Source organism: Anguilla rostrata, chromosome 9 (genome assembly GCF_018555375.3).
Source record: "Anguilla rostrata isolate EN2019 chromosome 9, ASM1855537v3, whole genome shotgun sequence".
NCBI lineage: Eukaryota > Metazoa > Chordata > Actinopteri > Anguilliformes > Anguillidae > Anguilla > Anguilla rostrata.
The window spans coordinates 43482650-43495980 of record NC_057941.1 but is presented as its reverse complement, the minus strand read 5'-3'; the positions used below and the strand labels follow the sequence as shown (position 1 = coordinate 43495980).

General features: G+C 42.2%; 1 protein-coding gene and 1 long non-coding RNA gene across 4 annotated transcripts; one reads left to right on the top strand and one right to left on the bottom strand.

The window, feature by feature from the left end:
* Nucleotides 1-761: 761 nt before the first annotated feature.
* Nucleotides 762-9377, bottom strand: LOC135263864 (uncharacterized). The gene is made up of 3 exons (XR_010332555.1): nt 9239-9377; nt 3032-3153; nt 762-2919 (listed from the first exon to the last, which is right to left on the bottom strand). It is a non-coding gene; the product is annotated as an uncharacterized LOC135263864 (long non-coding RNA).
* rnft1 (ring finger protein, transmembrane 1) lies at nt 8158-13178 on the top strand. Of its 3 annotated transcripts, none has more exons than XM_064352318.1 (9): nt 8158-8481; nt 9110-9564; nt 10082-10158; nt 10250-10350; nt 10429-10582; nt 10677-10835; nt 11150-11215; nt 11531-11632; nt 11750-13178. In XM_064352318.1, exons 1-9 carry the CDS (start codon nt 8456-8458, stop codon nt 11882-11884), a joined length of 1275 nt encoding a protein of 424 aa, XP_064208388.1. In that variant the 5' UTR covers nt 8158-8455; the 3' UTR covers nt 11885-13178. The 3 variants fall into 3 exon arrangements, with proteins under 3 accessions (XP_064208388.1, XP_064208389.1, XP_064208387.1); XM_064352319.1 differs by having other exon boundaries at nt 9107-9564; nt 11534-11632; XM_064352317.1 differs by having other exon boundaries at nt 8160-8481; nt 9107-9564.
* Nucleotides 13179-13331: the final 153 nt, after the last annotated feature.

Here is a 13331-nt window from a genome sequence, read left to right as displayed (position 1 = left end):
TTTATTCAGAGCGACTTGCTGCATTAAACATGGTAAGACGACGGCTCTAGAAACGAAATAACAATGAAACAAGTGCCACGGTCAAGGCTCATGCCCAAAGACTTGCGAAATGAAGGGAGAGAAGGGATAGGTTTGTTTTTTAAAAATAGATTTTTCCACCGAGGAAAAGCAATTCCAAGGTTGACTAGTTCCTGAATGAGCCCTGTCGGTTTGTCTTTTATCCCCCCTGTATCCAGGCTTCTTAGCATCCGCCGTTGGAGCAGCTAACTAGCAACAAGCACTCGGCTGGAATCTGATCCCAAACCGCAGAAAAGAGCGCCACGCCCAGAAATGTCCCAAACACAAATACAGTTAAAAGGTGCACAAAATCTGCAAAACAGCAAAGGCATGGATTGCCAGTGCATCGTATATATGCCATACCGTATCCATTTCATATTTTCAAGTAAAACAATCCTGTTTTACAGTCTGAGAAGGCGCGTTCTCAGAAAGACCGGGGAAGGTCACTGCCCTGTCCCGGGGCGATGGAGGCGCGCAGAGTCGGGCGGGGCGGCTGCCAGGTGCCTGAAGAGAACAGCCAGCTGGTGGGAGGGGCCTCAACAGCAAGGTCTGGCGGCAGTTTGTGGCGCAAAGTCATCATTTGAACACAGGAAGGGGGCAGTGCCTTTCACAGCTTGGTATGCCAGTGGCCAGTGGTTTAGAAATCATAATAGCATCATTAAAAAAAAAAACCTCATCATAAAAAACCTTTATCTCCAAACAACTTTTCAAATGAGAAATAAGAAAACGTTTTATTATTCGATTACATTTATTGTTACATTGCATGTTACGTGTAATGTCTTAGTTACATGGTTACCTTACTAGGCAGAGAGCTGTGAAATATCAGTGATGAAAATTTTTTATTTTTCAAATATGGAAATACAATGTTTATGCTTTCAGGTTTTTTTTATTGTTTTTTTAAAAACACTGACGACATGCCACACTGAGTAATAGATAACTCCCATAAGAGCAGAGGTCCACTGTTTGACTGAACGTATAAACAAAAACAGAATTCCACAGAAACACAACAGAAAGATAATAGAACAAAAACATGAAGTGAATTCAGGGACCGGCCCATTTGTGAATATGAGATAGGAGCTGACGGTTTTCAATAACACATCCTGAGGAATGTGCGCGTAGGAAGAACAGGGAGGTGTCCGCTTGGAACATCCTCTCTTCGATCATCAAGATGGCTTTTATGCAACATGTGCAGCACCCACCTAGTTGATTTGGCAGGTATTTACACATTAGTAAGGCCAGGGAGAAGCCCCATACAGCTGTCTAATATCTGAGCACTATCAGGGAGCCACATTAGTAAGGCCAGGGAGAAGCCCCATACAGCTGTCTAATATCTGAGCACTATCAGGGAGCCACATTAGTAAGGCCAGGGAGAAGCCCCATACAGCTGTCTAATATCTGAGCACTATCAGGGAGCCACATTAGTAAGGCCAGGTAAGAGTTTCAGCCAGGAGCATCTCACAATTCATAAAGAACACCAAAGGATTTTTAATTATCTTGGTTTAAGGGCTTAACTGACATGCTGGTACAGAATTCCCATGACTGCTAAACGGAACTGCTTTTCCCACCGTTAGGTCCAAACAGGTGTGCCCCCCTTTAATGAACCGTCAACACCTCTACCAGTACTTTGTCCGGGAACAAATGCATTGAGCTTCTGTGGTTTTGCAGAGTAACCACAAGACCATAAGGTGATAAAGCAGAGCACCTCGGACCATATAATCTCAAAGAACGAAAAGCACATTCACATTTCCATCTAGACCCAAGTCCTATAAAGTATAACACCCGCCCTGACATAATGAAGGCTGCCTGCCTCAGGAGAGATTGAATAGCATAATTCCACAATGCACACACTGCTTTCATTCATTTTTTATAATGGAGTTCCAGGAATATCAGGCTACAATGTACAGCTGCCCCTGTGCACATACAAAAGAAAATGTAATAATAGAATGTTTTTAAGCACTTCAGAGATGCTGTAACTGACTGCATCCCATACTTTTCATCCAAAAAAAATGTAAAATCATGAATGTGTAGTCACTACCTTACTTGGGGTGCCTTGTTCCCCTAGTTCACTATGGAAGAAAACCTCTCCCTGGGGACCCCCAGCCAGGTACAGGTATTTTATGCGTTCCACCTCAAATGCACCCGATACAACTAATCAAGCCCTGGATCAGCTGGGGGTACCCTACAAGAGGTCTGGAAACCCCTGCCCTAATTTCTGAAGACTAAATTACCTCCTCTTATCACCCCAATTTGAGGATCAATGATGAATGAAAAAAAAAAAAAAAACTTTCAACAATAAACTAATTTGCGTCCACAAATCATACAGACATTTCGGATTTATGATATTTAAAAGCAGCCGACACCAATGCAACACCTTTAAGCCCAAATTGAAGAGTATTATTAAAAGCAACTGAAGTTAAACCTAGAGCAGACACAAAATGGAGACTGGCAGGACTGACTAATAGGAAATGAATAATAAATATTTTGTGTAGAGCTGATCGATACAAATTACTGGTGAGTCATGCAGAGATGACTGGTGGAGGCGGAGCAGAGCTGCAGCATTGCCCTTCCCAGCAGGACAAATCCAGTCTCATTTCTATCAGTCTTCATTGGTATTCAAGACAAATCCAGTCTTCTGTCTTCACTGTTATTTAAGAATAGTAACACCAATATTCTGTAAACCTGTGCAAAAAAATTTGCACTCATGACTAAAACTGCAAAAGCAAGCTTCCCATACACACAGAAACAACTCTAACAGGAGACAAAAAGAAAGGATTGCGGGTATTCAACTCATGGTGGGGTTCACTTGGTAAATCAAATCATTTTAGCCATTTATCTTCTTTGGAAATGGCCCATAAAGAAACCCTGGAAAGTATAAGATAAATAAATAAAGATATTCAACGACAGAGCGCCCCTCTTCATTTCGGCAGTGGTCACGGGAGTGAGCGGGACATAAATCAGCGCTCGGCGCTCTCACCTTGTAGGTAATCTGTTAAACCGTGGGATGTCAGCTGCCACAAGACCCCTGCGCTGCAGGTAACTCCGGGCTCGCCGAACGTCAGCGGCAAACAGATGGCCTGCACGCTCCGATAACAGCACCTGAACAGGAGGCGCGAAGGAAGATTAACGGCCCGCACGCCGCGGATGTTTTTCCCCCCGGAGCTCAAAAAACAATTCCGCAAAAAAGGTTCTGATCCAGTGAGCTCGCCGACTGCGCTGGGGACGGTCGCACGCGCTCACTCACGTTACAATTAGATAGACCGCTCACCTGGGATCGGTCGCGCGCGCTCACTCGCGTTACGATTAGACAGACCGCTCACCTGGGAACAGTCGCGCACGCTCACTCGTGTACGATTTGACAGAACTCACCTGGGAGCGGGCGCACGTGCTCACTCATGTATGATCAGACAGCACTGGGGCAGTGGGAAAGAGAGAAGCGGTAGGACTGCTCCATCCCCCTATTCTGCTCTAACGGTGGACTGAGCCAGCAACACCGGGCAGAATTCCTCCATCTCCATGTGAGAAAACAAAATTATACCAGCCTCATAGATCATGATTTATCGATCAGGGACAGGTTGGTCAGTTTTAAAAACAAACAGAACCCTGACATGATTTAGTAGCAACGTCTGCTAAAAATAAGGTCTGCTGAGTAAACATCTGTTTTCTGTGTTTGGAAATGTAGGCTTACACTTTATATTTAAGACGCTTATCCAGAGTGACTTCAACAGTGGGCATCCCTTTACATACAATCTATTTATACAGCTGCACATTAACGAGTACCTTATTCAGGGGTGCAATGGCATGATCCTACCTGGCAATAGAACCTATAGCCTACAGTTGCAAGCCGAGGTCCTAACCATTGCCCTGCATCACGAATACAAAACAATTAGCGCACAGTGCCATTTACACAGTTAACTGGTTGTTTTTATTGGAAGCTGGAATTAGTTTTTTTTTTTTTTTTGTGGAAGTTGGAATTTTACTTTGATGAATGGCAGTGCCCCACCCAGGAATTAAACCCGCAACCTCATCATTACAAGACCACTTCCTCAAGCACTACCACAGACACGTCACGTGTCTGCCCAGCTCTAGTATCTTTCATTTTGTTGATCTTGAAATTTCAGCAAAGTGGAATAATAGCCTGGAGCCGGCAGTAATGCAGTACGTATTACATGCGAGTGCAACGCACCAATGAATGGCTTTCATGATGGTCAAATTGCTGCTCAGTTTAACTAATAACAGTATTTCTGTACTCCTATTGTTGTGGTTCTATTCTTACCTAATAACTGCATTCATTGTGCTATGATTAGCATCTCGCATTGTACCATCTTTAAAAAAAGGACTCTCTAGAAATGATTTCTTTTCAACACCTGTACATTTTCACACAAGGTCGCACAATGAAACTGTCTTCTGTCCCCTGGTGCAGCTCCTCTTGTGCAGATCTTACCCGCTAATTAGCAGAATGTTCAACTGCATGGCATGATCGCCAGAAAGGAGGTATTTAAATGCTCTGATATGCTTCAATCCCTGTTTCTAAACAGCAGCACCCCCTCCCCCCACCCCAAACCCCCGACACACACAGGCACGCACAAGCTCACACACACACACACACACACACACACAGGCTCACACACTTGCACACTTTAATGCAGTCGCCGCACTGACACCTCCGCAGGCGGTCCCCCCATGGCTCCAGAGGAGCAGAGCCTGGGACCTGACAGAGAGCACATGAAGGGGTGCGACAGGGAGGTGTGGAGGGGAGAGGGGCGGGAACAGCTGCCGTGCGAGCAGGTTAGGCCATGACGGGAAAGGCAGGGCTGGTGTTGGGCGCAGGCGGAGCCTCTGCACAGCACTCGTCGCACACTGCGGTGAGCAAACGGCTGCACAGCACAGCGCAGGGTGGCTGAACAGACTGTGCTATCTGTTTATTATTAACTAAACACAGCAGGCAGTTCACATTTTAGCCCCATGCTTTAAAAATATGTATCTAAATATATACACATATTACACACACACAGTGTGTGTGTGTGTGTGTATATATATATATATATATATCTTCAATAACTGACTAGCCTTCTTCAACACAGCCTGGCAAAGGTAGGAATGAAGTCATTTCGATAAATTATTGCTGTTGAAAAACATTAATCTCCCGTAACTGTAGCATCCTCCTCCATTACTGAGGCACAAGACATACAGGCAGGGAGTGTGCTGAACTCCTGGAAATATGGCCACATAAATTTGTCAGCGAGCAGAGCCAGGATTGCTCCGAAGATCAAGGAGGCGATTCTTTGAAGTCCATGACCATGTGGAGAGAGACAAAAATGAGAAGCTCCACTGCTCCAACATGGCCGCCTGCTGACCTTCTTTAGAATAACTTAATTCTTTGGAACGGTCATGAAATCATGGTAATTCCTAAATACAATTTTTGCTATTTGTGTTTCAGCATAAGGATTTATGTACTTGCCAAAACAAATTTCAAAATCATTTGATTATTCTCTCAAAAAACGGCATACATTTATTGATTAAATTATTTTTTATAAAATTATCACATCTAAAATTGTAAATGCCACTACAGGTTTGATTAAGCCTGTGAAATTGTAACTTGTACTACAGTAAAATGAAACTGAACAGAATTGCCAGATATGTAAATATGGGTGAAGGCAAGTAGACTCAATTAAACCTTTTCAAGTTGTAAAATGTACTTTATGACCTTTAATATAAATTCATTAAAAATGCATTAAAAACTCGCTCATGCGACGGTTGCATTCACAGAGCTAAAAACCGCTTGAGATTGGGGGAACTCCGTGTTGAGCTTGTGCTAAATTGTCAAGGTGTCCAAACTGAGAGGTGACCAGAAATCAAACGTTAAACTGAATGAAGAATGTGACACGCTTACATGTCCTAACATCCGTCAGTCATAAATCCTCTAGCTTCTCGATATCTCATGATGGCAGCCAGAATAACGGCTCAACTCCGTATTCAATGGCTTGCAGGAAAGGCAGTGTCGGCATCTGCTGGCAAAAAGTTGCTATTACAGCAAAAAAGGCCAGCCCCTGAATGTACGGTTGTCAGCCATTTAGTACACCTGACAGGTATTAGCAATCAACCACCTCGCGCTGCACCGGAAGCCTGCAGACAAGCGTGGCAGGGAATTTGCGGTAAGAAGTGGGAAACACCATGAGCACAAATTAATTTGTCTGTTTCGCAATTTCCCTTAATCCTTTTTCTACATTGTGCTTGCCTGGTTTTATGTAGTCTACTACTGTGAAAAAAGTTTTTTTCTTCTACTCTACAGGCTTCATATTCACCAGCAGGTTTCAATTCAGTTCTGTCTTCCTACAGAAACATACTATCTCACCCATAAGATGCCCTCATGCAAACTGGTATATGGGGAACTCAAGCGAAGGAGTTCTATGTACAATGCATTTAATCCAAAATGAAAAGCAGCTTTTGGCAAAAAGCTTTTACATTACATTACAGGCATTTAGCAGACGCTCTTATCCAGAGCGACTTACACAACTTTGTACATTGTATCCATTTACAGCTGGATATATACTGAAGCAATTTCGGTGAAGTACCTTGCTCAAGGGTACAACGGCAGTGTCCTACCCGGGAATCGAACTTGCAACCTTTTGGTTACAAGCCCAGTTCCTTACCCACTGTGCTACACTCCGTCACCCATCACTCCTTTTAAAACAAAATAGCACCATTTTGTGATATGCTTTTAGACTCTGCTTGGACTGCTGTTGATTGCACAGCTGTCACAAACTAAACAAACACATAGAAGCAATTAAAGACTATTGTTTCTTCAACACGAAATGCTAAGACAGTGATGCTCACAAACAGAAAACTGCTTGCTTTCCCGCACTGTTTTTTTCCTCTCTTTTTTTTTTAAACATCTCCATTCATTTTCACAGATTACCATCTTGTCTCTGGCCCAAGATATGGCTTTGCAAAATAGATCCTTCCTTTTCAGCCCACCATAAATAAGACCTGGTAATTAGCTCAATCGTTCAAATGACATTTTGTTTCACCATGTGAGTTCTGTGAGGGGCGGTTATTTTATACAAAAAATATTAACCAGGGAAAAGTGTAGGAGTGGTGGTGATCAGGGTGGTGAAGGTGGTGGTAATAATCATCATCATCATCAAGCAAGCTATTGGGACGGCAGATATGCCATCCCATCAAGTTACACCATGACTGGGCAGCATGCCCCATACCTATACAGCACCGAGAGTTTGCCACTTTTCTGGGTTTCCTACAGAAATAACCACAATGGCCACAGACTCTCAGCCCTTAAAAACATTAATTTCTGTACCTTCTGACCTCATTTCAACAGACTGAATTCACAAACCACTTCACACATCCACACAATAAAGCCCTTAGGGGATTTTGTGTTTTCCTTCTTATTCTTTTTCCTGCTTACAAAGCAGTGCTACCCAATGTTTCCTAAATTATTCAAAGTAACTTGGCCCTGTGTTTTTTTAATCTAACAGTCAGAAGACAATGTGATCATTCAAACTTTGTGTCACACCAATGTGTTAAATGACAAATTGCCTCATGCAAGACATTTAAATGAATGTACGAAACTGCTAGTGAATACCTGCAGAAAGGATATTCCTCCAGAAAGTATATATTTATACTTAGTTGTCAAGTTCATTTTTTAATGAACATGTCCCCGACAGCATTCACATTGTTACACAGACCTTATGGCATTTTTAGTACACATTCAAACATCCACTTATTGTAGGTTGCAGTCGGTGGTGGATAAAGTTATGGAAAATCGAACATTGTAGTACTGGAGGGATTCACAGAATGGTCATTTTAGGTGGTCTCAAGATTAAAAAATTTGGATTAAGGATGGAAATAAAATATTTAATTTTAGATGTACATGTACTGATTCAAATTTTATTTTATTTTTTAAATTCTGATGTAAAGACTGAAGAAATAGTCCACTGAACATATTCAAACCAAGGCGACTGATAATCTCTGACGAATGTATGACAGAGACAAGAGAATTGACGTTACCTAATTTTTGTTTACCGTCAGCAGTGACGTGTTGCGTCATTATACGCGTTCTTCTTTACGCAACTCGTTGGCCGTTTTTAAATTACGATTAAACGATCGTAATTAGTTTACGTAATTATCACCTAAATGTAGTCGTAAAAATAAAAAAATAAGATAAATGAAAACAATGAAAATAAATCCGGACTAAACGATAACCTTTAACCTGCCTTCGTTCGTAGAGTTCAGTGGTTGCAATCAGTAAAGATGTCTGCGAAGCGGAGAGCTTAACATTATGTCTTAGCCAGCTAGCTTTGAATAGCTAGGTTGCTTATTTTTGTTTTAGTTTCATTTTTATTTGTATTTAATCCTATTTTTAAATGGGTTTAGGAGCTCTACCATGAAACTTCGGGCTCAGTATGAGAGGTAATAAGGTATCTTTTTGTTTGTCAGTGCACCGAGTAGCTAGCCAGCCAAATGAAAACACTGCGGGTCTGAGGTTAGCTTAGGCTACAGGTAGGCTAACTGTAGCTCGTAATAGCTGGCCAGCTGCCAAGAAACATGGGCACTAATTTTACTTGCCGCTGTAGAGTTATGGCGATACTTGTAACAAGTTTGTCACTTGTAAAATGTAGCCAATTTGTTAGCTGTTATAGCTAATCCAGACACTGCTCGAAAAAACCATACTGCTAACAAATAAGCCGAATGATGGTCAGCTTGCTAAGTAGTTGATATTAAAGTAGTGATAAAGCTCTCAGTAATTAGTCTACGGTACATTGGCTAGCTAGCTAGCTAACTTCATGCAGAATTTCTTGCTTCAGGAGATTGTCACCCACGTTCGCTTTACTAATTGAATGAAATATGAACTACATGTAGCTAGATGGCAACACGAGCTAAGATCATTTACCAAATGTAACCACTGAATTAAGGTAATGTTTGCTGGCTAGCAACACAGCTAGATAGTTGGCTATTAGTACTCCAACTCGCTGATGTTGTCCAAAATAAAAACCTGTCGTTTTCCTAATTCCAGTTATGTTTTGATGTGTTTTAGGAGTCATTCTAGTGAGTCCAGAAGATTGCTGAAACTAAAAGAATCACCAACTGTAATGCAGACCAACTCAAACGAACATAATGCTCAGGCAGGCAACGGCTTATCCCTAACTCTGCAACCGGAGTTACTAACCAGAACACCGGCGGCCGGTGGCTCCAGTCCGGCTGAGACTGGGGAGGTCCACGTTCCAATAAATGTCGCACCCGGCGAAGGCACCGGACGGCCGGCGTCCCGAAGGCCGAGACCTGGCCCCCACAGTCACTCCCACTCGCACAGCCACGGCCACAACCGGCCCCATTCACATAACGAGCCGGAGTCTGATCCAGGAGATGGGGATTCGGAATCGGGAGAACCCAGCACATCTATCTCCGAACTGCGTTACCTCTTTCGATGGGTTCAAAAAAGTCTTCCTTTCATTATAATCCTTTGTGCCAAACTAGTTCTCCAGCACGCTCTTGGTAGGTTTCAATGGACGTGGTAAACGTAGACGTGCTACCTTGTTATTTTAAAACACTAATTTTAACGTTTAGTGTTTTTTCAAATCGAATTTTCAAGCAACTTTGTGATTGTTTGCCATTGTATAAATTACTTGCGTTACAGTTGGCCACGCAGACATTTTTGGGGTCGATTATATGGAGGTGGGAAAACCAGTTCATAAAATAAAAGTCCTCCCCATTATTTTATTCTAATATAACCCTGGTTTGCTAATTGGCACAATTCGTCACCCAGATAGAACTAATTAGTGAAATCACCTGGGTGAGTTCATGGGTGGAAGAGAAACTTGGCAGGACTTTCTGACCCCTGGACTTTCCACCTCTGATATACATAGTTTCAAGGCACTATTAATTATGTGAGTTAGGATGACATCCCCCAAGAAATGTAGTGACACTGAAAAGTGATCTAATGGCATTTTCTTATGATTTAGACATGGTTCATGCTAAATGTACACATCAGTGTTTTGTGTTTCCCTTCCAGGTTTAGCTGTTGGAGTTGGCCTGTTTACAACTTTTCTTTATGCAAATAAAATAATTCAAAACCAAGTTTTTCTACAGGTAATTAAAACAATTAAATTTACATTCAGTGAATACATTATATTGATATTTTGGCTCTTAAATTACCTGTATGCCTTTTGCCATTTTTCAGGACCGACGTTCAAAGTTGGAGTGTGTATGGCTGCTGGCCTTCCTAATATGTTCCACACTCCTGCTCTACTACACTTTCAGCCAGGAGAAACTGTATTACTGGTGAGGTTATTAACTTAATTCAGTGTGTCTGTCCTATTTTGTATTGCAAGGTCTTATGCCGTGTCCTTTCCTTTACAGCTTAATTTTTGTGAATCCAAGTGTCGAGTCCCGCGATTTCTGGGAAGTACTGTGGACTGTGGGCGTGACCAACTTCGTCGTGAAGTTCCTGTTCATGGGTGTGAAGTGCCTTATTCTTTTAGTACCATCCGCCCTCGTGGCTTGCAGTGCAAGGGTAAGGACACGCCTCATTTTGCACGAGAGCTCCGCAAAGTCGGTTAGGAAGGCGAGTTGGTCAGTCAAACGGTCCCCTTTCCCCGGCTCCTCAGGGTCGCTGGTACATGCTCACGGAGGAGTTCAGCCAGGTGCACCAGGCCATTGTGCCCATGCCAGTGTGGTTCCGCTACCTGGTCACCTACCAAGAGGTGGATGGCGTTGCTGGTCTGACCCTGGGCATCCTGCTTGCACTGGTCTACCTCATACTGAAGGTAACACTGAACTGAGGCACAGATTGTGGGGACAACCCGTTTGTCGATTACTGATTTGAAGCACACTTTGATTTAAAACAATTTGTTTTTGAAGCTTAACATGCAGAAAATTGTTGGTTCTGAACAGGAGTAGCCTGCATTATGAGGGGAGATAATAAATTCAGAGTTTGAGGGTTTGCATTTAATGAAGGCGGCAACGTTACTTTTCGGTTTGGCTACTTCCATCATTCTAAAACTGAAGCAACAAAGACTGTTAGAAATGAAGACTGTACCTGATGATTGATGTGTAAACGGCACCTTTACTCTCTTCTCAGCTTCTAGGGCTGTATGGACTTTGGGGGTCTGTCCAGAAAACCGGTGGCATATTTTTGAACAATGAGGTACCAAAAGCTACGTTTTCATAAACTTCGTAAAAAAAAAAACATGAGTTTATCCATGGTTCATCAATGTGACTTAGCATGATGCTAACCCTAATAGAAACAATTTGAATGATACACCATCCCAATTACTTGGATTAAAGCAGCTAGTTAAAAAAACCTGTGCATTTTTTTTGAACTCCCTCCTTTCTTTATACCTACTAATTTAGTACGTTTTTCAGTTTGTTTAGTAATCTGACACACGTGAGTACATGCTGCTAAGTTCCAGGTGTAAACGGAGTGGTCTGAAACTGGCTTGTTTTGGTCGGTCTCTCTCAGCAGAACGGTGCTGCAGCCACCAAGAGCCAGTGCAGCGATGCCGGGGACCTGTGTCCCATCTGCCAGGTGGAGTTCAGAGACCCGAGGGTCCTCCTGTGTCAGGTGAGACCGTGGTCGGCAGCACACAGTGCCCTGAAACGGAGGAAACTGGCCGAGAGGCAGGTTGAAGTGACGCCATTTTGTTTCCCCTCTCTCTGTCTCGTATTCCTCTAATAAAAGCACGTTTTCTGCGACGAGTGCATCTCGCTGTGGTTCAACCGGGAGAAGACGTGCCCGCTGTGCCGCATGGTGATCGCGGACAAGGTCCACGCGTGGAAGGACGGGGCGACTTCCCCTTACCTGCAGATTTATTGAGGGAACGGGAGAGAGTTTAAAAAATTTTTTTTTTAAATAAAATAAAAAAAACCTTTGGAGGAAGAAGAAAAAAAAAAAAACCACAATCAACGTGTACATAAAATCACGAGGGCGTTCTGAAGTGGGAAAGCCGCGTAGCGTAGAGGAAGACTCGGCGCACTTCACCCGGGTTGTCACCGTCACGGTATGTTTACACCTTCCTCAAAAAGTGACAACTGTACCGATAGCAATATTCCATTAGCTTCTTTTGCGAAGTTTAATGACTTCCACCTCTGCTAACTCAAGGGCATTACACACCGGGCCTATTTAAGCAAGGGTGCAAATCAAACCTTGCTTCTCATTTTGTTACCTGTGACAAGACGTTTGAAAAGTTTTTTTTTTTCTCTCCTCTCATGTCCTGTGGTGACAGTAATTATTTTATTTACTTGTTTTTTTTGTTTGTTTGTTTGTATATAATTTCTGGAATTCCACTTGTCATAGGGTGGGGTACCCTTTCAGTGTATAAATATTGAGCACTTGCTGAAGATTGCACCAAGTGAAACGTAAAGTGACTTTTGAATGTAGTAAACTGGGCAAACATTCATATGATTCATATCATCTACAAATTTGCTAAACTTTTAAAAGTGTATACCTTCTGTGTAGGAGGTGAAAAAACACTCTGGTATTTGCTTCATTTGAAGAATTCAAAAGGTTTTTTTGTATTATGAAAACGTGCCGATCAGACATTTTGTATTTTGGTCTCTGAGCAGTTGTATAGGGTATGGGCTAGCTTGTTCCAAATGTGACCAGAGAAGAATCCAGCGTTTTGTATTTCCTTCAGGTTGGCTAGTTTCACCTCCAATTCAGAAGTCACTGGACTGGGAGAAAGCTGCATGGTGCTTTAAGCAGCACTTGGGTTTACTATGTATATATAACACCAGAAATCTACACAAGCACCTCAAACTCAATCAGTGATATTATGAAAATCATCGTCGTCTTTTTTTAGAAATTATGAAGCCATGGTGATTAGGGCTTTGTACGTATGCAGAATATTTTCAGGATTAAAATTATATTTTCAAAAATGCCTCCTATTAAACCATTCACACAAGTATGAATTGTGCAAAAAAAGCGTGTAAGAGTTGAACGTCACAATTCTGTTACGATTTTATTTTTCTAAAGTAAAATCCTTTTAAAAACCAAAGATCGGAAGATGCATCTATTTTATTACCATGTTCCATTGTGTAGTAAAATAAAAATGTATTATGTTTCACATATTTTTTTTCCTCACATCATAAATAAAATATATTATACATGTTTTTGTGGTTGCTCTTCAGTTCCTCCAGTGCTTGCTGCAACTGCTACATAAGCTATGCAAGCAGTTGTAGCATAGTAGCGTAACTACACTTCGGACAAGAAGACTGCGTTGAGCTGGATACAGCGCGTGTGGAGCTACAGTAGAACCAGCTGC

Excerpts from the sequence above, each read along its gene's own strand:
- rnft1 (XM_064352317.1), top strand. The coding sequence starts at position 8,456 with ATGAAACTTCGGGCTCAGTATGAGAG. Across the intron at positions 9,565-10,081 it reads AGTTCTCCAGCACGCTCTTG|GTTTAGCTGTTGGAGTTGGC; the intron begins GTAGGTTTCAAT and ends TTTCCCTTCCAG. Across the intron at positions 10,351-10,428 it reads CAGGAGAAACTGTATTACTG|CTTAATTTTTGTGAATCCAA; the intron begins GTGAGGTTATTA and ends TTTCCTTTACAG.